The sequence below is a fragment of the Vulpes vulpes genome, chromosome 7 (genome assembly GCF_048418805.1).
Source record: "Vulpes vulpes isolate BD-2025 chromosome 7, VulVul3, whole genome shotgun sequence".
In the NCBI taxonomy this organism is placed as follows: Eukaryota; Metazoa; Chordata; class Mammalia; order Carnivora; family Canidae; genus Vulpes; species Vulpes vulpes.
In genome coordinates, this window is record NC_132786.1 from 10,389,459 (window position 1) to 10,416,713 (window position 27,255).

The window sequence follows — 27,255 nt, forward strand, 5'->3', positions numbered from 1 at the left end:
CCACTGAAGGCAGAGCCTGATCCCAGGACCCTGAGATCATGACCTGAGCTGAAATCAAGAGCCAGTTGCTCAACCTACTGAGCCACCCAGGTGCCCCATCCAAATGTGAATTTATAAGTGAAATTAAGAGGTAAATTTTCAAAGTGGCCTGTAAAAGTTCCTACTCTGTCTTCCCCTTCTTTTTCCAATGGGTTTTAGACAAGGAGAATTTTTCATGACATCTTTGGTTTTCCTACTTTGAGGGGGGTGGGAATCAGCAACTAAAGTTACTTAACACCCCCTTCCTTCCTGTTTGTAAAATTTTTTGTGTATTTTTTAAGGCTGGTAAAATGCATATGTTTGTTAGAATTTTTAAGGATACTTTCCTCTTTTTTATAGACTAATAGCTTATCCCTATATGTATTAGTTTTATGGAGGAACACACAAAGATAGTAATGAAGAGAGACTCATACTAGCTAAGATTCTACTGAACGGCATACACTAATTTTTCCATTAAAATTCCTTCTGGTAAAACATTCACAGTAAAAATCCATCAAAGCTAATTTTTATTAAAAATCAAAGCACCGTTCCCCCCTGACCCCCATCCCCAATTAAAAAAGACCAAACAACAACAAAGACTACTATCTCCCATGTCCTTCACAATAAGCAAATCTTTGTGGGGAAAGAAATCAGTGGTCTGATTGGCTAGCAATATTATCACTCAGGAACATGAGCTACCACCATGTGAATTATGACTGACTAAATTCACACCCAAGATGAAAGGGCAATATATATGTAAAAAGATATTGTTAATTTACATGAGGCTATAAAATATTTCAAAAAATATGTACACGTTATTTAAAAGGAGAGACTGCATAAGAAATCAGATGGTTGAACTCAGGGTTATGTCCATAATGACCAATCAGATCATTCAATTTCTCTCATTCATAACAGAAAATAAGCACATCTTCTATTTACACCTAAAAACCTTTTGTTCACGTGTAGCAACTTTAGGGATTCACATTTAATTTATGGATGAGGCCTCAGCAAGAGGAAGGGTTCCTCCTTTCATTGTCTAACTAGTCTGTTCATGGAACGCAAATTTATAAGTTTAACCACTGTTACAATATAGGAATTTGAAATACAATATACAAATTCATAAATGGAGCCATCAGCTATACACTTACCCTTTTCATTGTGGAGTGAACCTCTGTGAAAGTATTTCTAAACTACACTGCATTTATACTACGGTATAGGAGTAAAATATGGAGCCTATTCTTTAGCTTGGAAAAGCAAGTAAAACGACCAAGGGAAAAGGACATTTTCCTTTTAGCACATCCAACTTCTCACCCCTCCATTCAGAAGATAAGCAAGGCCTGTTAATTGAAAGGACAAAATAATTGCATTGCTAGATGTTCATGTACAAATGTATTCTGATTATTATTGCCTTATGCCACAAAGATCAAATGCTTGAAATGTGGTAAAGCTTTTGATGAGCTGGAATTAGGTAAATCCTAGCCCCCCCACATGGTGACAATGCAATCACATTTCGCGTTACAGGATCTTGGATCATGACACTGGGCTCTGGGTTCCAAATCCAGAAAGAAATTTGGAGTTTTTGATCCGAGTAAACATTGGAGTGTTTTAAGCTTAAGTCAAGATTGTCTGAATCACACTGAACTTTTGGGAAGACGCTCTCTAAATGAGCTTGGGGTATAATGAAGCTCACCTTATACCTTACTTCTATTAGAATTTAAGGGCTACTTGGCTGGGATCCACCTGGGCATACAGGTGCTTGTTAAGAAGGGATGTAATTTATATTATTACAATTATAGGAAAGATGGGTCTTAATTGCCTTTCAATCAGCAAAAAAATGGTAAAGGTGAAACATTGTTTTAAAAAAGATTGTTATGACTGAATATAACAGTGAAAGTTCTAGGACACATTAGTAGAAATTCTGGCTCAGATGCATTTAAGAAATTATATATTTTTTCTCCCTTATTTGTGCTATTTCCCTTTGTGATCCTCCTCAAAACTTATCTATGTTGCTGTTTTAACTGTTTTAAGTATGGAAGAACAAATGGTCAGAAGAACAGTATTCTGAGATACCAATAATAAACTTATTAGCAAAATCTCTACAGCTGCGGAGCTAAAAATGCTAGAAAAAAAAGACAATTAAATGGTATATGTACTGTTATCAAAATTTGTTCAGTCTTTGGAGAATGTAAATGTCATATTCACAATAATGTAACAACTATTCAGAAACATATATTTGGAAAAGTGATTAATTTTTTAACCATTAATAAGTAACTGATATATTATGGACAAGACCTAAGTCTACAGCTATTGCTCCTAAATTTTCTCATATTTTATCTTTAGCAATATATGAAAACCCAATGAATATTTTCAAATTGTCAATTTTAAGAAGTAATACCTTGTGGAAAAAAGCAAGTTCTCTAGGTGTAATTCATGGGAGATGATACCATGATGATCCAAAGATGACTGAGGTTCTTTCAGTTCAGCTATATTTTTATTCTATCAGCCTAAAGAGAAAACTTTCCTCAATTAATGTTTTATAAAGGTTACTTTGAAAAACTTCATGTGTAAATATTTTGTCAAATGTTGACTTAGCAAATGGCCCATTTTTTCCCTTTTATCTTAATTTAGTTTCCTTCTTTGACACTGAACAAGCAAAAGGAATGAATGAATGTCAGTTCCACTAGCCAGGTCTGTCTGGCTCATTAACACCATGCTTACTCTCAGAAGAGCGGTCTTTTGTATCTCTATCAAGAGAATGAAAATGAAATTCTGAATGAAGGTCAGATAAAATAGTCAATTTGAGGTTCTGACTTGTAAAAACAGGAAATAGAAGCTTCAGAAAAAATTAAATTTTCATTACAATTCCCTCCAACTGCCTGCTGCCAAATTCCACAACACATTTTTATTCCAAATTATAAAGAAAGATGAAAACCACAAAACTAGCCCCTTTCAGGGGAACTTATATTTAATGCCCAATAGGATATATGTTGAAGAATCCTCACATCAAACATGGCGCACACTGTTGTTACTTCACTTTCTGGGAAGTTACCACTAACAATGAGTCTTGTTAGAAAAGGATCACCTGCACAGTTAAAAAGCAAACAACAAATCACACAGAGACACACAGCAAACCAAACATTGTACACTTACTTCCTCAGTGGAAGAAGTTATATTTAGAAATGTACGAAAAATGGCTTTGAACACCTGCTATGCCAAACACCTCTACAGACAAGAAAAAAACAAAACAAAAATCAAACATTTGTTTTCCTGCTTTTTCTTTAATACAGTTACCATCTTACATGATATACTGTTAGGTGCCTTAATAGCATCTAATCTACTTTTTCGTTGCACCAGTCAGCATTCTAGGATAGAACTCTTATTACCACTCATGTTCATGGAATACTGTTCTTAAGTACAGTACACCTAACTCATAGTTGGGCCATAATTAACGGGTAGTGGTATTTTCTAAAAATGGATTAATGCACACATCCAAACCACATTAAATTTTCAACTTAAGAGTTCATACATACTCTATTTCCTTTCTATAGTTGCTATCACTCCAAATTGTAGTTCTGAAATCCAAGAAGTAGGAAGAATGTCTTTTTGTTGTTGATGCTTTCTTCCTTCCTCCCTTGTTTCACCCTCCCTTTTACTTCTTTCCTACCTTCCCTTTTTTTCTTTCTTAAGAAGATTAAAAGAAATGGTTTATTAAGGAAATAAAAAACTAGTAAACATCAAAAACTTACAGAGTGGTCACAAACTCTTTTTGTAATGATGTTAAAATTACCGACAAAATGTTTTTTAAAAACAAAAACAAAAAATCTAAAAACCAGCACACGCCACTGGTGTTGCTTATTTAAGCAACTGGCGTTCCTCTATGCTCTTGAGGCGTTTCTTCCGGGGCTGTACAAAGTCATCATCTGAGTCATCACTAAATTTATTATCTTCTGATTCATTTCTGAATTCTAGTTTAGGAAACCTTTTTTCTGGATAAAGGTTCTTTAGAAGTTCTTCAAAATAGCTTTCAAGTTTTATACCAGCATTGGCTACTTCTGAATCAGGCTGTTGGATAAAAATAAAAATATGAATTAAAAAATACAGTATTTTCGACAGTTAATAAGCAATAAAAAAAAGTAAACTTCTCACAATTTTGTTCCCTTTTAATTCAAGTTTTGGGAAAATGTTTATGCATCATCACTGATATAAAGTAAACAATAGTCTGGGGCTAGACAAAGTCTAGAGAAGGTCAGATAAGAAGTAAATAAAAGACTTGGACTCATCTGGATTATTCTATCAAGTAGCAATAGCTATATGACTGTATTACCAAATTGAAGTTATCAAACAGATGCCATAATTACAGAGTCATGGAACAAGTGCTTTTTAAAGCAAATTAAATGAAATGCGGAACTCTAGAACAAGGACCATATAGAGGAAAAACCATAAACAAAAGGTTGTTAAGTCTGACAGATATTTAGATAAACTGACAGATCAAAAATTGAGAAAATTTAAACATCAGAGTTATTGAGACCACATCTTTAATATTTCAAGATCAACATCAAAAAGACTTTAGTCTGGAAGGGCCATTTCAAGAAATAAAAATGGGAATGACAAGGGATGCTTCTAGGTTAGATAAAAATATTTTCTAAATTGTTTTCAAGTTGTCAGCTGTAATTTGATTTTCCACTTACGATATAATAAACCCTCAAATAGGAATGTGGATAGTCTTCCTAATTACCTTTCATTCCCTGACAAACTAGAACCTCTAGAAATTTGTTATCATAGATCTCTTTTGTTGATAAAGTGGTTTAATATTACTTTTCCATTCCTGTTGTTTGTGTTTTTGCTTTTTCTTCTTACCTCATTGAATTCAGCACAGTTTTGAAAGATCAATCTAAAATCAGCTACAAAATCTTCAGGCTTTGTGTACATGGAACAATCTTCTTGCAGTCTCTTTTTGATGGTTGACAAGTCCATCGGATTTTTAATTATTCTGTAATAATCAGGCACCTTTCAAAATAAATGAGATGCTGTAACAAAAATGATTGCATTCTACCTGTCCTAAATAAATTCTCCAAGCAGGAGAATAAAATTCAGATTCTTCTCATTACTTTTTCATGTACTGTTATGTCATTGATAAAGAAACCTGTTCAGCAAACCTTCTAGAGTCAACGACACACACATCCCTTCCTCTACTGTTATAGTTTGCTTAGTATTTGAAGTCTAGACCTATATAAATCAAAATATGTACAAAGAATTTCGGGAGTCTTTATCTCAAATTAGAAGTTTTTTCCCCAATAATGTAGGATATATGCCTAAGCCTTGAGAGAGAAACAAAAGAAATCATTCCAGAGAAGAACAGGTAAGATACACTAGATGAGAAGACTATATGAGAAATGAATACAAGTTTGGGGCCAATTTGTAAACAAAATGTATTCAAGCTCAAAGCATTCCAGTTGTGTTAATAAACCTTTAAGATTCAGATATAGGAAACTGACTACTAAAGAATGGTACAGAACCTACATTCTCATAAATTAAGTTTAAAAAAATCATCCTGTGGGGTTCACCCGGGTGGCTCAGGAGTTGAGTTTCTGCCTTTAGCTCAGGTCATGATCCTGGGGTCCTGGGATTGAGTCCCATATCAGGCTCCCTGTGGAGAGCCTGATTCTTCCTCTGCCTGTGTCTCTGCCTCTCTCATGAATAAATAAATAAAATCTTAAAAAAAAAAAAATCATCCAGCTGTCTGAGGTGCCTGGGTGGCTGAGTCAGTTGAACGTCCAATCTTGATTTTGGCTCAGGTCATATCTCAGGGTCATGAGACTGAACAGTGCACTAGGCATGGAGTCTGCTCAAGATTTTTTTCTCTTTCCCTCTATACCCCTACTCCTGGCTCACGCACTTTCTAAAAAAAAACAATCATCCCACTCTGTAAAAATACACAAAATGATGTTAATACTTACAGTTAGAGGAACTGGATCTTGAAAAGCCAGGCTCATTTCATGGCAGTAAAGAAATAAAAGTAGGCGTTCACACTTCTAAGCAAAAAAATAAAATTAAATAACATTAAAATATAAGAAAATAATGAAGTCACAGCTTATTTTTAATATCAATGTCATGGGTCTCAAAATACAGTCCAAATTACAACCAGATGAATACCAGAAAAATATCAATACTTAGAGTTTTGATCTCTTCAGTCATTTACTGAAATGTACTCTTGAACAGTTTGGGGTATATGTGATAAATGAAAGTAGTTCTTGAAGGAACGAAAAAGCAGAATCATGAAAAACCTATTTGAAGCTCTTTAAAAATAAATTTCCACTTCTCTCTCCAATTTGTATCCTGGATTACTAAGAGTCAATCAAGAAGAGAATATGTACATCAAGAGATCCAGAGACAAAGCCCTGTCTCTGGTGTGTCCAGTCCTAAAGCTGCCTCTCTGAATGCACATGGTGCTATCCACACACTTGCTACTACTCTGCTGAGAGGCATATCCCATTAAATTTTATGTAGCACTGGTAGGGCGTGTTTGGGTTCCTCTTGCACAGTAACTTTCATACTGATTATTTTACTTAATTCTTTAGCAAAGAACTTCTTTAAAACTATATAAGTGTTGATGTAGTAGCTTTAAATGTCAATTACAGTTAACTATATTGGCTTTCAGGTAAACACAGTACCATCTGGTAAAAAAATGGAATTATCTCCAGAAAGAGTAAATAGAAAAACTCATCTCTTTGGTGCCAGTTCTCAACAAGTTAGGAAGAAAACTTATTTATAGTAGAAACAAAACAAATTTACTAAAGGTAGACTAAAATCCTGGACCATCACAGATCACATAAAATTCTTTACCTTGTTCAGGTATAGTCCTTTAAGGTTCTAGAAAATGTATAGACAGTACTGTGATTTTTTTTTAAAACCAGAAAAAGCTACAAGTTATATTATTCAAGATTCCTATATTCTTGTGGAAAAAACTAAAGAAAAAAGAGGTCAGTATAAAATTTGATTGAATATATACTTCTTTGATGAAGGCACACCTGCATTACAATAATCCACCTAACCAAAAAAAAAAAATGTTTAAAAAAAACTTACCCTTTTATCTATTGGTGTTAATTTAACAAGGCCTTCAGTTTTCTTTTTTTCTGAGTTGTGACTGGGAGCATCACAATCATATTCAACTTCTGGTTTAGATAAGTCTCGGCAGAAAGTGCAAATCCACTCTCCACTGTGGGAGATAAAGTATTTCTGAATTCCTAATGCATCATTTCTCTCTTCACCATCTTCCTTTCCCACCTCCTCCATACCATGTATGATACAGATTTGTTTGTTTGGCATGAATTTTAATCACTGAGGATTTATTGCATGCATATTGACTATGTACACAGCACCATGCTGGGAGAGCTTAACAGCAGGAATACAATGTGAGGGCCAAAGTGGTAAATGTTAGTCTAGTCAACGAGGCATGAAACATATACGAAATAAACACTTAAAACTAAACACACACATTAATTTATGGCTGATGTGAGGCAAAACTGGCATTTTCCCCGAAATGATTCATGAGGAAGAAATGCTCTTATTACTGTTTTTGCAACTTTAAATGTGAAATTAAATTTTAAGAAGTATAGTTTTTGAAGAACTAAGGATCGACCCAATGGCTGCTATTCATCATCATCATCAGCAGCAGCAGCAGCAGCATTTCAGAGTTGGTTTGAAAATGTACTTGAGATATTTGTAAATGATACAGCTCAATGCTTGGCAAATACGATGCAATTATTGTGCCAATTATTATGCATAAGGATCACTCTTCTTGAGGGTAATGCTTTGTAATAATTTGAAGGACTGGCTTTTTTTTCCCCCTCTTCTTCATAATAGACTAGATTTTTAGAGAAATACAGGGAATGGGAAGCAGAGTACTGAAAACCCCATGTTGAAGGTCTTGGAGTATACATTTGTGCGAAGTGAACTTTTATTTACATATCTAAGGTTTTGTGTTACAATGATCATTAATTATTATAGTGAAAGAATGTGAGAAAGGGAAGCGAGTACCATCTTACCTTGGAAAATTTGCCAAAGTGGGCACATGACAAGAAAGATGAAATACTTTGGGACACTTCTCACAGCACAGGAGTTCCCCTCCATTCTGACAAACTGCACACCAGTCCTCGTTGGGGTCATCCTCTTTCCTGGTCTCTCCAACATGAAGGGGTGACTTCTGGGAGGCATCTAGCCAGTCAGACTTCCCGTTTGAGGAACTTTCCTGGTGAAGTCCAGGTTGATCTCCTGTACTATCAGGGGCATCTGACCTGAGCACAGACTCCTCTGAGGTAGTGCTCTGACTGCTATTTAAGAGTAGGGAAGTGAGTATGCTTCTTGGATAGTTGGTCTGCAAGGAAAGAAGAGTTATGTGTTCTTTCTCAAAACTGACATTCTTTATTAGTACTATTGCAATTTTGGACCATAGACTCCTCTGCTATAGGCACCTGGTTACCTCAAAAGAGTCTGTGAATATGTATGAGAACAGAACAGCCTTATTGCTGTTATTAGGGTCCCCAGTGGTAAAGAAGACATGAACCTCTACTAAAAACTATCATTAAAACAGACAATCAGCAGAAAAGAAGTGTGGATAATATAAGAAATATCTTCTCATTTGCTGAAATGGGAGAATAAGTGGGTAATGGAGAGTCAACCACATGAATAGTAAATACAGTGAGCTATTAGTTATACTCAGACACAAAATTTGCCTACTGCTGAAATTTTTATGATTCATAGAAAAGTATAGTATTTTAATTCTTAGAATTAATTTCAATTCTGCAGGAGTCATCAATAACTTTAAAATGAATCTGAAGGGGATCCCTGGGTGGCTAGGCGGTTTGGCACCTGCCTTTGGCCCAGGGCGTGATTCTGGGGTCCCGGGATCGAGTTCCACGTCGGGCTCTCGGCATGGAGCCTACTTCTCCCTCTGCCTGTGTCTCTGCCTCTCTCTCTCTCTCTCTCCATGTCTATCATAAATAAATAATAAATCTTTAAAAAAAATGAATCTGAATATTATGTTAGGGCCTAGGATAGTAAAAATTTTAGACCAATAAAACCTGTTATCTCTTTTTTTTTTTTAAGATTTTATTTATTTATTTATGAGAGAGACAGAGAAAGAGAGGCAGAGACATAAGCAGAGGGAGAAGCAGGCTCCATGCAGGGAGCCTGATGTGGGACTCGATCCTGGGACTCCAGGATCAAGCCCTGGGCCAAAGGCAGATGCTGAACTGCTCGCTGAGCCACCCAGGCATCCTGTGTTATCTCCTTTTTAAACATTAAAAAAAATTTCGAAGTAATAATTGTAGATTTAGTTTTAAAAGCATGATATAAAGCAAAAGATAAAGCTAAATAATTTGAAAATAATTGACATCAAAGAATGAAATCTCTTTTGCTATTCATTTTTAACTGATACACTTATGTTGTAATTTCTCAGATATTCAATTTTAAACATATTTTCAGTTTTAAATATATGGTATATATATTCCTTAGTATGGGAGATTAGATTTTTCCTTCTCCCTCCTTACACACTTACATGCCATTCATGCCACCCTCTTACTGCTTCATTAAGCACTGATTTATTTTTAATTTATTTTTTTAAGTTGTTAGGTACCAGTATAACTTTATGTCCAATATCTATTCCAAGTCAGTATCACTGCTGCAATGGTTAAGTATCCTGAAAAAAATCAATTTTTGGTTAAATGCATATTCAAGTTTTATCCTGATTATGCCTAGTTTTTAGTTAAATTTGTATAATACAGGTGTTTGTTTATATCATTAGTACTAGAAATATTGTTCATTACATAACCACAGAATGTACTATGACTACACTCTTTATCTTTTTGTTTTTACTATGATTCAATTGTTCCTGCCTGCCTGCCTCTCTCCCCCTCTCCTTCCTTCCTTCCATCTGATTACTTTTCTAGGTACCTATCTCTAAGTCATTATCACAACCTCCAGTAGGGTGATAAGATGCCTCTCAATACTGCCAAACATTTTTTTCCCTTACATATATCCCTGTGGAGTCTTCTGCCCTCTGTTATATGGTGTACTAGAGAAGCTGTGTACTGAGAACTACTCCTTTCTGTGTTAGATTCCATTTCTGGTATTTTATGTCTTTTTTTTTTCTTGATTCACTCCATTTTTGATGAAGCATATTCTCAAATATCTTTCTGAGAATTAATGCATGAGAATTAAAATTTCTGAGACCGTGCATGGATGTCTAAAAATGTTTAGAAATGATTGATAATTTGCCTGGGTACAGAATTCTGGCTATGAAATATATTTCCTCACAATTTTGACATTTCTTGGGCTACCTGGGTGGCTCAGCAGTTGAGCATCTGCCTTTGGCTCAGCACATGATCCTGAGGTCCTGGGATTGAATCCTGCATCGGCTCTTCATAGGGAGCCTACTTCCTCTGCCTGTATCTCTGCCTCTCTCTCTCTCTCTCATGAATAAATAAAATCTTTAAAAACAACAACAAAAAACAATTTTGATATTTCTCTACTGTCTTTCAGATTCAAGTGTCCATTTTGAAGATATGGATGGTGCCATTATGATGTCTGATCCTTTGTATAAGGTATTTTTTTCTGTCTGGAAGCTTTTAGAATCCTGGCATCCTAAAACTGATGATAATCTAACTTGAGTACTTTTTTCATTTAACGTTCTGGTACTTGATGGTCTCTTTCAACTCAGATGCTCATGCTTTTCAGTTACAATAAGTTTCTTTGTATTATTATTATTATTTTTGGGCAATTATCTTCCATGTGTTTTACTCAAATGCCCAAACTCATTGAGCATCTAATTTTCCTAATTTTTCAAACTCTTCTCCCTGTTTCCCATCCACCTTTTTAATTTACTGAGAGGTTTCCTCAAATGATTCAACCTTGAAGTTGACTATTCCCCAGTTTTCAATGATTTCAATCATTTTTAACCTATCTGCTATTTAAAAGTTTCTTTCCTCCCAAATAGGCATAGTATCCCTCAAATTAATGCAATTACATTTTGGGGCCTAGATTCTTCATCTGATTCTTGCTTCACTATAACAACAGGAAAATCATAATTTTCAGGTGGTCCACTGTTTTCCTGTTTTATTCGGATTGGCTCCAACATGACTACTGGGACTTTATGTGTAGAATCAGCTCCTGCTGGCTTGCTTGAAGAGCCAGAACTACAAGAAAGAAAGGGAAAAAAAATATCAAAGAATGCTACCTTAAGTATCTCAAAACAAAGTATAATGGCTTTCAGAAATAATGCTGTATCTTCACAGCAATGGTCAGTCACTATGTTCCATTAAATGATACATAACTGAAATACAACTGCTACAGGCAAAACAGCTTCATGTATAATAAATGTTTTACTTATTAACCTATCTAAATAGTTACATTATACTTCTAGAAAGAATTTAAATAAAACCTGAATCAAAAGAAAATTGACTTCAATATTCTGAGGACCTACAACTGGGCAGCCAGATTCAGTATCTTAGAGCTGGCGTCTTCTTTTTAGGCATTCCCATTTCCTTCTCTAGTTATTGACAAAGGGACTCTGGGCTCGCATTAATGATTTACTGTCACAAAGTGTGAAGACAATTAACTAGAAATGTAAGTTATTGGTGTTCTGCTATTTACAAGGGTAGTGGGACAAAACCTTTTACAGATAGGCACTATGTTCTCATAGGATTAAAGGCCACTTTTTTTCTCTTTAGAGAATGCTTCTTCCATAGATTAGGCAAATTAAGAATGGGGTTCTTTAGGGGAAATTTGCAAGCATAATAAGTAGACGAGAAAAGCAAGTAAGTTAAGATAGAATTTCAACAACTATGAGTTTATTTTAAAGCAGATAATGTTTGGCCATTAAAGTCAGAGAACACTGAAGTTAGTGTAAAGTTATTGTTTCTTTTCCCCCTAAGCTTATATTTGTACATATTTTCATATGGTAGAGTATGTTATACTTAGTTCATTTAAATTTTTTCTTTGCTATTAGGCTAAAGTTAAACCTATTTTCTTATTTTCAACATATTACCCCACCCCAAATTTTGTACCTTTAAAGACAAAACTGCACTTTATTTACTTGATCCATTCACTTAGTAAATTAATATATAATTATTAAAATTTTAATTTAAAAGTTAAAAATAAAGGAAGTTCAAAATGTATTGAGTACCAAGAGCATGCTGAGCACTGTCAAGAGAAATCTAATCAGAGATTTTATATACAAAAGAATGAGGTTAAGTCAGTTTACCTTCCTCGGCTCCCAACGCTGGAGGCACTAGGTGAACGTATTGGTGGGTGTACACTAGTCATGGTAACAGGTCCTGAAGAGGAGGAAATCATTCACATTTATAAAATGAGTTAGTAATTATGTATTGACTTAAAAGGAGATACTTAGTTAAAACATAAACTTAAAATACAAACTAACTGAAAGAACACTGATGACAAAATATGGCAGAGAAATTTTAATTATGTTTTAACTAAGTATCTCCTTTTAAGTCGTGTAACTGCCTTATTACATTTGTGTGACTGGTGAATGACTTAAGTTCTCCTCTTTCCTTATTTTGTTCTAAAGCACCTATTTTGCCAAGGTCTCTAGGAGTAGTATTAGAGTGCTTCTGTCTCAAAGGAAATAAGTATGTTAAAAATTCTTAAACATTAATTAAACACCAAACAAAACCATCAAAAGTGACAGACTCTGATAATTTTGACCATAGTCAATCCAAAAAGAGACCACATTAAAAAAAAAAAAAAAGAGACCACATGACAGGAAAACTTATTAAAAAGAGAAAGTATAATAATAATTCCCTCCTGGGAATGCTCTAGTGCCTATAAGTTTCATTTAATTAAAAAGGTACAGAGGTTTAAACTTTGCTACCCACTTTAAAAGTATACTAATTTTAAATAGTGTCAAAAATTCAGACTCATTTTAATCATCCAACAAAAGGGGGTTGGGTAATGGTCATTACAAGTAAAGTAAAAAAATGGGAAAACACTCACAAAATTAAAAGAATTTTAATTTTTACCTGCAAGGCCTGGAGATGGCACCGATGAATTTGGTGACTGGACGGTTCTGTTTGAGGGTGGTCTTGGCTGGCCATGATCTATACTAGTATCTTTCCTCACAATATTGTCCAGCATAATAGTACTTGAACAGTCAATCTTATAAGAAAAGAAATTATTTCACGGCATCCTGACTTTGCAAGTTAAAAGCTACTTTAAGTTTAACAGAAAACCTTAATAGTTTAACTATTATCAAATAATAAAATATGTAAATATCCTATTTGAGAAGTTCTGATGTATATTTTCCCCATAAATAATCTTGAAAAAAGCTTTCAATCTTCTTAACGTTTCATCTTAGTAAATACACTAAGGACATACAATTTCAAGAAATTATGAGCAAGTATAAAGTATGTATCATTCACACCCTTAAAAATTGAAATAAAAAATGCTTCCTAACTTATTTAAAAATAACAAAAGGTAGCCAATTTAAAAAGTTGATGAAAGAAATAGCACAGTTTCACATTTTAGCAAACCTCTTTAATGTCTGGCTTACTAACAGCTAACTGGATTCTTATATCTGCTTCTGTGTGCAACCTGTTGTGATGTGTGGTTTTGGTTGAAGATTATGAAAAAAATCTGGCCTTACAGGGAAAGGACTTTGTGGAGCCTCTGAGAGGGTAGTAGGGACCACCAGGTCTTTGGCTCACACTGAGGACTTGTGCTCTGGTATTACACTACATAGTGAAGTAAGCCCACACCTACACATTTCTAGAAAACTAACCTCACTTAAGTACATTATTACTATTTGGTGGGAAGAATGGATCCTTTATAGACTCTTGCTTTAATATAATAGGTATAAAGGAAACACTTAATTGATCGCTAGCTAAAATACGATAAATTTCTACTAAGAGTTTAATTCTTTAGATGCAAATACTTTTCATGCTTAAATAGACCATTTATTTTCCTGAAATGTCTTTGTGATTAAAATCAAGTTCAATTCTCTAATATGGTTCTAGCCTTCCTCAACCAGGATTCTGTAAGAGACTTAAGTCCTACTATCCTAGGGCACAGATTGTGTAGGATGAATTTACTTTTCATTCTCCATCTGGAACTGTGCTAGTTATGAACCGTATTTGGGGGGAATTTAGAAAATGGTTACTCAAATCAGCTTCTTTATTCTATGGTTCAGATGAAGAATTTCAGTTGAGAAAGACTGGGAGACAAAGGGTCACTGGTTATCTGAGGATTGCTAAGAAAAGAGCAGAAGGACCATTCTACTTTCCGTGGGTCCTTTTAGGGGAGGGGATAAATACACAGGGTTGTTTGTGTTTAGTATCCTTTTGGCAATACCTTGGCCAATACTTTTCAGAGTGTAAAACATACTGGAATATGACTGGATCTACTGCATCTTTAAGTAAGAAAAAGTTATTTACATTGCAAGGTAATCCTAAAAGCTAAAATTATAGGAATGAGACAAAAGTTTTCCTATGTATCACCTATGCATGAAAAATACAAATAACTTTTAAAACCAAACATACTAGCTGACTAACTCAAGCCTTGTACCAGATCTAAGTTCACTTAAAATTTTCAAAACATTCTTAGTATAAATTTTGTGTATACTTACATCTGGAAGAGAAGGAAGGTTATAAGAACCTCCCACTGGTGAGCTCAAGTCAATCATAGGTGAACCAAAAGCCTTTGCATCATATCCTGCTGCACTAGTAATGGTAGGACTAGAAGGAGTAGAGGATGTGCTGTTGGCAGTTGATGCGGCAGCCTGCCCACTGCTGATCTGCCACTATAGTAGCAAGAAAGGAGAAAGGTCGTCTATCAGCAGGCCAAATCATAAAATGTCCAACTAATCCCTGTTCCTTTGTTATAAAACAAAGTAGAAGACACATTCTGCTATTTGAATTCAACTGTAATTTGAATGGAAAGGTGTCAGGTGGGGGAAAGATGGACAGGTATATAGAATTTTCATTAATCTTGTCTAAAAATAAAAAATAAAAAGCACTGATCTTTTTTTTTTTTTTTTTAAATCAGAAAACAGTATGCACCAGAAAACCACAATAACCCATCTTAGAAAACTTATACATACTGGAAAAGAAATATAAGCACATAGACAGCAACTCTGAGGTAAAGATGGAGAGCTAAACACATACATTTTCTTCTGCCTCTGAGACATCTGAAACTAATGTAAGTTATGTGGGAATTTTTAAGGCTTTTGACTCAAAGAAAACTGGAGAGAAGACAGAAATCCCATTTTGGAAGCTGGAAAGAAGACAGACAAAGAGCAAACCACTTCGTCAATTTGATAAAGCTAGTGGGGAAAACAGAGAACACACATTATACAAACCCTCTAAGGGCTTGGAAATTAAATTAGAAGCACGAGAGGTGAATCTGGGGCCGAACCACAAGACAATCTGGGGAAAGTCTATTTAAGAAGCACTGAAGCTCATCTTCCTTTCCTACTTTACCTGTTGTTACCCCAAGATAATATGGACTTTCTTCATGCCCAGAGATGAAGGCTAGAAGTTTATTCTCTAAAACAGGTAAAACAATGTCATTTGACTGAAGGGCACCAGGTTTACCAGAAGGCAGAAAGGTACTGCACTGAAAATGAAGATTAAGAAACTGTACTTACACTGAATGCTGAGCTTCCCTCACACTCTGCCACTGGCCCCACTACGCTCTTCTTACCCATGCTGGCTTCAAGAAGCAGCCAGGTCCTTCACTTCAGGCAGAGGACAGAAAGATCCTTTGGGAACTGGACTAGCCTAAGAAGACTTAAAGATGGTGATGCTAGAAATTCTCCCAATAAATCTGCCATGTAGCCTTAGGTCTAGAGTGAAACCTCACTCATCAGACATTAGCTCCAGACCAAGGCTTTCAGGATTTTTTTTTTTTTTCAATTCACTTCTTATATATGAGCAGGTAATTAAACCTCAACAAACAACTGAGGAAACTCTTCGTCATTTATGTTAAAAAAAAAAGGTGAGATAAACATATTAACAAAGAGGTTAGGAATGAGAAGTACAGAGATGAACCATGATGCTCTCTACAATTTACTTCAAATCTATCAAAAAATAAGAACACTCAATTGATGGATGAATAACAGATGAGTATATGGATAAAAAATGAGAAGGCAACTAGAATCATTTGTCCTCTACACAAGTCTTTCAACTTGCTGTGTTTAAAATTTTTCATAATAGGGATCCCTGGGTGGCGCAGCGGTTTAGCGCCTGCCTTTGGCCCAGGGCGCGATCCTGGAGACCCGGGATCGAGTCCCACGTTGGGCTCCCGGTGCATGGAGCCTGCTTCTCCCTCTGCCTGTGTCTCTGCCTCTCTCTCTCTCTGTGTGTGACTATCATAAATAAATAAAAAAATTTAAAAAAAATCTTAAAATTTTTCATAATAAAATATAGGGGAAAAGGAAAGCAACTAAGAGGTATCTTTATACAAGGGAAAATAAAAATCCCCCAACGCAGTCATGGATAGACTATGCACTATATAGAGTATAATGTCAGAAGCATTCCAATTTTGAAAAATCTAATTTATATTCTTTACTGAAAAAATGCATAAAGAAACCTGTGAATGTCCTCTTCATCACCTACCCACCCGTCATCCTTTTCTTTTTCTCTGGACCCTTATCCTCTTCCCCTCCCATAGAATAATCACAGTTTTAAAGATAAAGTATATCTTTCCTGATTTATATACATGATAAAACAAATACACAATCAGAAAAATGAGGTAATACCCCACAAAAATTCTAGAACATGGTTTTTCCCCACATAATCATATATAGATTACTGCATTTTTGGAATAGCTAAATGTATTCTCTGTGCAAATATGCTATAGTTTATTAAATTAACCAACTGAAAACCAATTCCTCACTGTATATTCCTTCTTTGTTCATTTATTCATTCATGTTTACATTTTTGATCAGAAAACCTTTTAAAACACATCCATGGTGTGTCCACCCATCAAAAATAATAAATGAGGGAGAGTACACATTTGTGTATACAGAATGTGTTAGGTGCTTCTATATATGTTAGCACTCAGTCTCAGCACAACTCTTCAAGGTACTCAATGTATAGTTGGGGCAAATGACATTTAAAAGATTAAACCTGTACAAGGTCACAAAATTATTAGGAAAGTAAACAGAATTTAAGGCTAAGCTGTAGCTTGGGCCCTTTGTACCTCCTTCTACCAATGAAATAGAGAGCTATGCCTTTTATTTAAAAGTATTTTTATTAACTATTACTTAAGAAAATTTGGTGATATTATTTTTCTTACAGATTTTATTTATTTATTCATGAGAGACACAGAGAGAGAGGCAGTGACAGGCCGAGGGAGGAGCAGACTCCACGCAGGGAGCCTGACATGGACTCGATCCTGGGTCTCCAGGATCATGCCCGGGCTGAAGGTGGCACCAAACCGCTGAGCCACCGGGCTGCCCAATTTGGTGATATTATGGCAAAACCAAACTAATTATAACAGCGTATATATTTTTTATTTTTAAAATTTATTTATTTATTTAAAAGATTTTACTTATTTATTCATGAGAGACACACAGAGAGATGCAGAGACATAGGCAGAGGGAGAAGCAGGCTCCTGCAGGAAGCCCAATGTGGGACTCCATCCCAGGACTCCAGAATCATGTTCTAAGCCACCCAGGTGCCCAAGTGTGTGTAATTTTTAGAATAGAATTTTCAAATAATTTGATTAAATGAATGTCAGAGAATTATGGAAATAGCATCATATTCCTTATTTTAGTCTTGGCAAAAAAACTGAAAACTGAAATCAATCTACAAGTGTTAAGTTGGAAAGACTGTTGACACAGGTGCTTGGAGAAGACAGAATTTTTTAATTGTGAAAAAGTAATGTCATATCTAGAAAATATTTTTACCTGAAAACATTATGAATATAAATAATAAACCTTATCAGATTTAATATGTAACCTTAAATATTTAACTTAATCACATGTATATGTGCCCTATATTAAAACTGTCAGTTTGTTTTTAAGAAGTCTTCTTGTAATGATTTAAAGATTCATTTATGTTCTTTCTTATAGAATATAACCTGTATTAGTTAGAACAGTTCTGTCTTAATGAACTCAACTAAAAGCTACACCTGTCAATACTGCCAAAATCCATACCCATCTATGACTGATTATTCTGGGCCTTCACTCCAATACCAATATAAGTGGCTTGATTTTTCTTGTTAGTTACAAATCAAGACCCTTTCTCTTAGCTTTGTCTCTAGAGGCCTGTCTGTAATAAACTTTGTAACTCACATTTATTTAAAAAAAAAAAAAAGAGGAGGAGGGCTCTTGGGTGGCTCAAGTGTCCAACCTTTGGTTTTGGCTCAGGTCTTGATCTCGGGGTCCTGGGATTAAGCCCTGAGTTGGGTTCCATGTTCATCAGGGAGTTGGCTTGAGAATTCTCTCTCCCTCTCTCTTGATGTCCCTCCCCCTGTTCACATGCTTTCTCTCTCTCAAATAATTAAGTCTTAAAAAAAAAAAGCTTGCACTTGCTCTTCATTGCTTTATCTATAAATTCGATGTGATTTGAAAATAGAGAAGCAGAACAAGAAGCTGTAGAAAGTAAATATATATACCTGTTTTATAGCTTGTTGAGCCAAAAAAGCCATCTGTAGTGGGTTGGGCTTTATTGCTTGTCGTGGCATGTTCTGGTTTGATGAATATCTCAGCTGTTGAGGATGTGGAGGAAGAACTGGTCCATTGGGTTTGGGGCTGTGATTTTGAAAATTTATCAAACGTGGAGGGGGTTGCTGGAAAAAAGAAATTAAACCAATTTAGTGACAATCATCTCTTGAAAGATAAATTATAGAGAATTCTCTAACGTTCACAGAAAGGTAGCAACTCAGTCACAGATGAATAACTTAATTCTACAACAAAGGAATGGGGGAAGGAGGCAGCCTTCCAGAATGTGTATAGGCTATGTGAAAAGTCTGATCAGGAAAGAGCTTTGGGAGAGGGGTTTCCAACTTTAAGTAGGTTACAAAAGGACTGGACCTAGGCCATCTTAGGAGGTAGGAAAAATTTGTGTTCGGTATTCTAAGTCCCTGATGATTACATTTTGCAAAGAACTGCCCTCTTTGGATCTCCTAAAATAATGCGATGGTAGAATAATAATTGCTAGCATTTACTGAGCAGTTGTTACATGCCAAGGTACTGCTTTAAGGGCTTTACAAGATAGAACTCATTTAATCTTCATAATAATACCATGAGGCGGGGATCCTCTTCATTTTACAGAAAAGGAAACCAGGGTTAGAGAATTTAAATAACCTGTCCCAGATTAACAAAGATAATAAAAGATGAAGCTGGAACTTAAACTCAAGCACTGTGGATCCAAAGTTTGCACTCAACCAATAAATTATGAATAATGAAAACAGCTGATATTAATAACATTTAAAAATTAATGAGCTTTAGATTTTACTGAGGTCAAACTATATGCCAGGCATTGTGATTAGCATTTTACATATGTTACTTCATTATCACCTTCCCCTTATTTTACAAGTGAGGACACTAAATATTAGAAAGCTTAGAGAACTTGAGAAAGGTCACACGGCTAGTAAAAGGCAGCACTAGAGCTTTAATCCAAATCTACTCTGGGATGTCCTCACCACGTTCTGGTGTTCAGCTGGGGGTTGATTAAGATACTAATTACACATGAGAGGATGAATTTCCCTAGAAGAAAAGAGATTTCAAATGGAAACCCTCCAAGGACAACACTGGTGGGTTACAGGACAGGGCAAGAGCTGGGAAGGCAAGCCTACTCTGTGCATAAATGCTAGCCCTGGAAATTGAGATCAGTGTTATAGAAAAAAGGTAGCCTTGTATGTCAGTCACAGTTTCATTGTGAACTGATTCTCTGGTTAGCAACTTACTGCAAAGTAAATACTTATTTTTAGGCTCTCTAAACTATATATGATTAGAACTTCTCAGAAAGGGAAGTATTAACTTCCATATACAATAGGGGACAAACAAATGTGAAATTTGTAGGGCTAGGGACGCCTGGGTGGCTCAGCAGTGTAGCACCTGCCTTCAGCCCAGGGTGTGATCCTGGAGACCTGGGATCGAGTTCCATGTCGGGCTCCCTGCATGGAGCCTGCTTCTCCCTCTGCCTGTGTCTCTGCTTCTCTCTGTGTCTCTCGTGAATAAATAAAATCTTAAAAGAAAGAAAGAAAGAAATTTGTAGGGCTGAAGTAGCAGCACTTAAACTTTTGGCCCTCTGAAGGAAGACAGCTATAAAATGTAGCCCTGCTATTTTTGCTTTCCTTTCTCATTTGTGGAATTAACTCTCCTTTCCTGGGTAAATGCTTCTTTTCCCTCTCTTACAAATTAGTTGGCACTGGGTTCACTCTCAGTAACTCTCAAGAGTGGCCAGCAATTATAGACCCAATGAAAAATAGATTTAGATACTATTTCAAGACCAAAGGAAATTCTGTGGTTGAAGAAGAGAAAAATATTAGAGAAAATGTCATAACTGTACAGAAGCATAAGCCTGAATCCATAGCGATTCTCTTTGATTTTCAAAGTTTTGGAACTTGAAGGGTTTTGTATCAGAGGAACACAAACAGAAGACAGTTGATGAATTACAAGGGAAATAGTGGAAAATTTCTAAATTTTTCTAAGAGATAACTTTTTAAAAAGTGGGAAATCATCCAAAACAGTCCTTAAAAGAGAATAAAGGAATTACATTAGTCCTTTGCTACCCCACTCTCACAGCCCCACCCCGTCTGAGATTTATACATTGATACAGTCAAGAAATGACACTTGATGCTAGAATACTGTACTCTGAGAACTCGGTGTGGGAATGAATGTCAACCTTGCCATCAAGAGCTCACAGTTTAGTAAGACAGGAGATGTTTTATTTCCCCTCTCCTAAACTGTTATAGTTGTTTTAGGGGAGGCAACTTTGAAGAATAAGATTAGGAACTAGTTATGAACATAAGAGAAAAAGCAAAACTAATGCTACTTTAATTACATGGAATCAACTACTATGCAAGGAAGATACAAGAGGAAAATTCAGAATAGAGAAATAATTGAGCGCTTAAGCAAACATATACATCATTATCCTCATCCTCACTCTAAGTACCTTCATGATTATAGGCTTTGATTGTATTCCAGGTCAGTACTTCCCAATTGTGCATAGATAACCATGAAAGATACCAGATGTCCTTCTAACATACATCCACTGTGTAGGAAAAATTAATGTATGCAATGAACAAGAGTATCTCCACAGCAGTAAATCTGACTCAGGAGTGAGAACTATTGCTATGAATTATGTATAAAACATAGGTGACAGTGTTCTCTAACAAACTGTGATCTGTCCAATGGAATATAGACTGTGTGCTGAATAAACAGATGCACAGTTTATCAAGTTTTTACCCCTTAGTTCTATATCCTACTTCTATAAAAAACAACTCATGTAAGCAATTTTTATTTTTTTTAAAGATTTTATTTATTCAGGAGAGACAGAGAGAGAGAGAGAGAGAGAGAGAGGCAGAGACACAGGCAGAGGGAGAAGCAGGCTCCATGCAGGGAGCCCGATGTGAGACTCGATCCTGGGACTCCAGTATCACGCCCTGGGCTGAAGGCAAATGCTTAACCACTGAGCCACCCAGGCGTCCCATGTAAGCAATTTTTAGAAGTAGTCTTTAAATTGCCCATGTCCTATGGACAGATGTAGAGTATGATTTAAACATACCCACAAAGCCAGAGGCACACACAACTTCCTTATAGATAGTAAGTATATAGCTTTGGTAGAGCAATGAGAAAGCTTATGAAGAGAATAATTAGTGAAAAATATATGAGTATTTGGAAGAGAACACATAAAAGTGAGAGATTAAATATGAGAAAAGATTCAGGAGTCATTGAGAATAATAGAAAACACCACTCTGAGGGAATAACCAAAAGATGTGAAAACTATTTTATTTTTAAGTGGGGAAAATTAGGTTGAATAGAGACTGTGCATTATATAGATTGTGTACCAGTAAATCCTAGAGAGGAAAATAAGATAAAAAATAAATTCCTGAAATATATAGGCCAAAGGCTCAGAGGTCATTTTCATTTTGTCACTGCTTATAAAGAACGACAGAGTGACCAAGTCACATAATATCTACTCATTACCTCAGTTCCTTCTTAGTGAGAAGGCAATGAACGCAAATAATATTTATTCTTTTTCATGTTAATAAACTTTTCTTTTAAGTTTTGTTTGAGAGAGAGAGAGAGAGAGAGAATGAGAAAGTATGAGTGGGAAGAGGGAAAGGGAGAAAGCAGACTCCCCACTGAACAGGGAATCTGACATGGGACTAGATCCCAGGATCCTAGAACCCTGACCTGAACTAAAAGCAGAGGCTTAACCAACTGAACCATCCAGGTGCCCCCATGTTAATAAACTATTAAATAAAAATCACCTTTCTATCTCCCAGACACCTAAGATAAATATTAATTATGCAAATGCTTAGCTCTAGGCACTCAACTCTCTTTTCTCTTCAAATTTATCTTTAGAAATATTTTGGTATTCTTTGAAGTTTACCTGTAGTGGATCCAGTCTACAGAGGTAATGATAAAATTACTCAATTTTCTTAAAATTTCAACTCTTTCAGTTGTGCTCCTGGTATCTAAAGTGTACAAGTCTTTTCCCAAGGAACACTCACCAAAGCTCTCTTAAATTCTTTGTTAATCACTTCCCATGAAAATGTGAGTTAGAACAAAGTTCTAGAGGAATAATCTACTGGAATATTTATATTCCCCTGGATTCGACATGCATTCTTAGTCAAATTACTAGAAAGCCATAAGCCTTAAATAAATCACTTTCGGCTTTCACAGAAGCAACTTAACAAAATCAGGATCTACATATGTCTACAATTTTATATTCAGTATTGAAGTAAGAGCCCGAAGAAGAGCAATTCTATGTTTTGTAAAATTGCTATAAAAAATACTAATATGTCATTACATTGCTTTTTCATAAAGAACCATATTATACATTCCTCTTAGTGCTAGAAAAATACTAGTAAAAAGTTTCTTCCCTAATTAACAGGCAGTTTTTCTTTTTATCAAATAATATAGATAGTATTTGTTTGTTTTCTTTGGTTGAGAAAAAACCTTGATCTAAGTCTCATTCTCAAGTAAAATGAGAATTCTTAGCCTAGTTCTGCACACTTTGATTCTTATTAAACCTTATTCCATATCATTCATGTCATTCCATTTGAAGTACACCACTTCAAATCCTTCTCAGAAATAGGAAGAGTATAAATTAATAAATGTAACTGTAAATAACAATTTGTATGAATTAGACTTTACATTCCTGAGTAAACTTTTATTATTAATTATGCCCAGATCTAACTTGAGCGAGACTCTTTAACAAAGAGTATAAACTTATCTGCAAAAATAGGATTAAAAGTAAATGGAATACTTCATATCTAGTAAAAATAAGAATAGTTCATGGAATATCTGCTCAGAAAGAGAGTCTAAGGAAGGGAAATTTCTAATGAACCACTCCCCAACCCTTTTCTATTTCATTTTACCCTAGTTTCTAAGACACACTGTGATTTTCCTGAACACTGCAATCCCACAAAGACCAAATAACTGAAGTATGAAGTATAAATCATTCTGAAGCATAATACAGGAAGAATGAGTTACAGATACACAACTTTACCATCAGCCATAGGCATGGGTTGTTTAGGAATGCAATCATTTATCCTCTGTTATAATTTGAAGATAACAAAGAGAAGATGAAAATAGTTGTAAGAGCCAAATAAACTATTAATTCCTTTTTGAGAAGGACTAAAAACTAGGAGTTAAGTTAGGGATACTTTTGATAAATTTTTATAAATTTATATATTTAAATCATAGATGACAGATGTCTTGGTTATTTTAAGAGATGCTGAATACAATTTTATTATAATTATCTAAGTTAGGACAGGCCTGCTTCCAAATTTACCTGATGAGAGATGGAAGGTTGCTGGATGGGCCCCTGCATTCTAGGGTTTGGTAAACCCACAGGTGCTGGCCTCCGTTGCACCTGTTGCCTCTGAGCCATTACCTGTTGCTGCATATGCTGGAGTCGTAATTGAGCTAGGCTGATCTGTGTTGGAAACTTGGATAACTGGTTTGAAGATAAACCACCTGGTGGCTGTGAATTCTGTTCCACGACAGGATTCTGCTTAGGCATTTGTGGCTGACTCTCTTTATCTTCAATTACTAAAGAACCTAATTAAAGAGAAAAGGTTAAGTTCTTAAGTTTTTCTGATAGTGAAATACTGTATTTTGTAAGGCTATTTTTGCTGAACTTCAAATTGCCAAGAAACTTTTTGGTCTCAGGAACACTTTACACTCTTAAAAATAGAAGGCCCCGAGGTTTATGTAAGTTCTAGCAGTCAAATTTTACCATATTAGAAACTATTAAAAGCATTTTTTACCTCTTAATTCATTTAAAAATAAACCCAGAATAACACATTTTTATGAAAAAACTTTTCAAAAAATTAGTGATGAGTCGTATTATTCTTTTTATATTTAAAAAAATCTCTTTACATGTCTGGACTAAAAGCTGAATTCTCCTATCTGTCATTGCATTATCTGTCATGATATATTGTTTAGGTTGAAATATATGCAGAAAACTAGCCACACACAGACATGTAATTGGAAAAGGGAGGCCTCGGGGTCTCCTAAACAAGCCTCATACTATACCTTGAGAACTACTGTTATCAAAACAAAACAAGGAAACCTGACATTGGTTCTAAAATTCCCACAATGTATTTCCGATTCGTTAGTAGGAACAATTAGTAATCTCTCAAGTTCTTGATATTCTCACAGTGCATACTACATCAGTTCTCTGATAGACAGCAATTTGGCTTATAGTTACACTTAGAATTTAAAGGTGCCGTCAGTAGATCTGATCAAAGCATAAGGCAAAGGTTGACTTCAACAGTAGAGATTCAATTAAATGTTTCTGATCTTCTAATAAGCATAAATATCCTAAAAAATATTAACACTCATTACATACTCACTGTGTTTAGGCAATATGAGAGTAGGTCTACGTACATCCTTGCTAAAGTCCTTTTTATAGATAAGGGAATCTAAGGCTCAGGGAAATTAAACAACTTACCCAAACTCACCAAGACATTAACTGAATGTTGATCTAGGTTAGTATTTTCCCCTTGCACTCTTCTAGAAGATGTTTCTCAGAAGCCATGGATAAACAAGTTTGGGAAACTTGTCTCCTTCTTAGAATATTTAAAATGCAAATCTCATTGTAAATGACAATTTTCACAGCTATAAATGATAGCTCTGAGAAGTCTTACAGTATATTATTCGATTTTATTATAGGATTTTCACAAACTTCACAACAGAGATGCTGTCTTTATTTTGCTTTTGCTGATACAGATTTATCTAAAACTATCCATTTATGTGTATATAGTTACACATTCTTAATTTTACTATATCATGTGGTTTATTCTGTGATATGCTTAAAAGTATATGTATTCCTGTACATGACTGCTTATGTTCTCCATATAGCTGAATGTGTGATGGTTCAGTGGGGAAGGGTAAGAGATGCTTATAAATGCACTTTGCATTAAGATGCTTATTTTTAGTAATATAGGAGTGTGTGATTCCAGTTGCCTGCTATCTATCAATAAATACGTTGCTGCATGCACTTTGCAATTGAGCTGCAGAGGTCACTTTATCGCTGTCCTTTTTTGTTCTTCTGTTGTGTGGATGAGATTTGCGTAAGCTTATTGCCTCCATTCTTGGTATGTTATGACAGCACTGGCTCTCTTTCTAGCCATTTCTTCCTTTCCTACCCAGAATCTAGCCTAGGGAATGACAGCAACTATCTTTGAGGATTTTGAAACACGGTCAATGAGACCAAAAACTGTCATCAAAGGGAATACACTGGTGGTTGATGAAGAAGGTATAGGGAATTCTTAGACTTCTATTTCTTTAGTTTTCCTGTGAGAAATTAAGAGGTAGAAAGTGAAGACTTTTTCTACTAGCAAATAAAGAAAGGAAGATAAATAACTTCCTGGTGAGCTGCCTGCAAAGATATTTGAGCTCCTAATCTTACCAAAATGATAGTCTCCCTTTATGATGTCAGTGGACTCTAATATTTGAAACTGGGGCACTTTTCTATATGCATGTTATACTCCAATTAGGCAGTTTTAAATATAGTTATTACATAAAAGGAATATAAAAAAATAAGAAATCTTCCCTAGCAAGATCAAGCAAATGAATCCTTAGGTGCTTCATGACTGGGTATAAAAAGTAAGCCAATATGAGAAATACTATTTTAATAGAAAACACTCCAAAAATAAAAAATCCTGTATCAATGGCAGTCAGTCATGAGTGAAAAGTTTCATTACCCCATTCTAATAAACCTACAGTTAACATACAAGCAAGATTCTATGGGGAAAAAAACTTCTAAATCCCAAAGTCTAGACACCTGTGAGTCATAAGGATGTTCCTATCATCCATTTATTTACATGTGTTGTTGTATTATTCATGCATGTGTCACACATATACATAACATTTATAAAATACTGGCAAAAACTCCATGCCTTCAAAACAAGGTGATAAAAGCGCTTCATGGGTAGAAGGAAATACATTTTCAATAATGTGTCCTAATCATTAATAGTTCCAGAAACAAATGGCACTTTGAGAAAATCGACATAAAGGCCTACCTAAATTGATAATATTCTGAGCCCAGAAACTAGGATCACAGTGAAACTGGATGGTATTGTTGGTCACTGGGGAAGCATCACACCTTGCTCGAAGGAGGTGCCTTAATCGGTATGTAATCTAGAAAAAAGGAAAGACAACTAAACATTGGTGTCTTTAATCAGGCAAACAATATATTAAGTAAATACACAAAAAATGGTCTCCAGTATGTATGCTAACACAAAATAATTGTATCTAAGTTATAAAATGTGGACATACAACATATTTTACAACAACATATACAACAAAGTTTTCTTTCCAAAACATGTCAAGTTTTTTTTTTTTAAACATGTTAAAAGTTTTGAAATATAATTCAATTAGCTATACTATTGAATACAAAACTGAAAAGTGGGGATCCCTGGGTGGCTCAGCAGTTTGGTGCCTGCCTTTGGCCCAGGGCGCGATCCTGGAGTCCCAGGATCGAATCCCACGTCGGGCTCCCTACAGGGAGCCTGCTTCTCCCTCTGTCTGTGTCTCTG

The 27,255-nt window shown here is 35.3% G+C and overlaps 2 protein-coding genes across 4 annotated transcripts in view; one reads left to right on the forward strand and one right to left on the reverse strand.

Annotated features, from left to right (window-relative positions):
• SVOPL (SVOP like) overlaps positions 1-16,434 on the forward strand; it is a 96,301-nt gene extending 79,867 nt beyond the window's left edge. For both annotated transcript variants that reach the window (XM_072762950.1, XM_072762953.1), the window contains 2 exons: positions 10,558-10,619; positions 15,073-16,434. In XM_072762950.1, the coding sequence (XP_072619051.1) occupies positions 10,558-10,599 (42 nt within the window). In that variant the 3' untranslated portion in view covers positions 10,600-10,619; positions 15,073-16,434. The remainder of the gene's footprint in view (positions 1-10,557; positions 10,620-15,072) is intronic.
• TRIM24 (tripartite motif containing 24) overlaps positions 2,966-27,255 on the reverse strand; it is a 98,275-nt gene continuing 73,985 nt past the window's right edge. Inside the window, exons 8-19 of one of the 2 annotated variants that reach the window (XM_072762920.1) lie at positions 26,740-26,857; positions 24,003-24,271; positions 18,649-18,822; positions 14,654-14,827; positions 13,053-13,188; positions 12,278-12,350; positions 11,042-11,210; positions 8,064-8,392; positions 7,102-7,234; positions 5,976-6,050; positions 4,876-5,025; positions 2,966-4,080 (exon numbers count right to left, since the gene is read on the reverse strand). In XM_072762920.1, coding sequence (XP_072619021.1) covers positions 3,871-4,080; positions 4,876-5,025; positions 5,976-6,050; positions 7,102-7,234; positions 8,064-8,392; positions 11,042-11,210; positions 12,278-12,350; positions 13,053-13,188; positions 14,654-14,827; positions 18,649-18,822; positions 24,003-24,271; positions 26,740-26,857 — 2,010 coding nt within the window. In that variant the 3' untranslated portion in view covers positions 2,966-3,870. The remainder of the gene's footprint in view (positions 4,081-4,875; positions 5,026-5,975; positions 6,051-7,101; positions 7,235-8,063; positions 8,393-11,041; positions 11,211-12,277; positions 12,351-13,052; positions 13,189-14,653; positions 14,828-18,648; positions 18,823-24,002; positions 24,272-26,739; positions 26,858-27,255) is intronic. The other variant, XM_072762921.1, reaches the window with a different exon arrangement.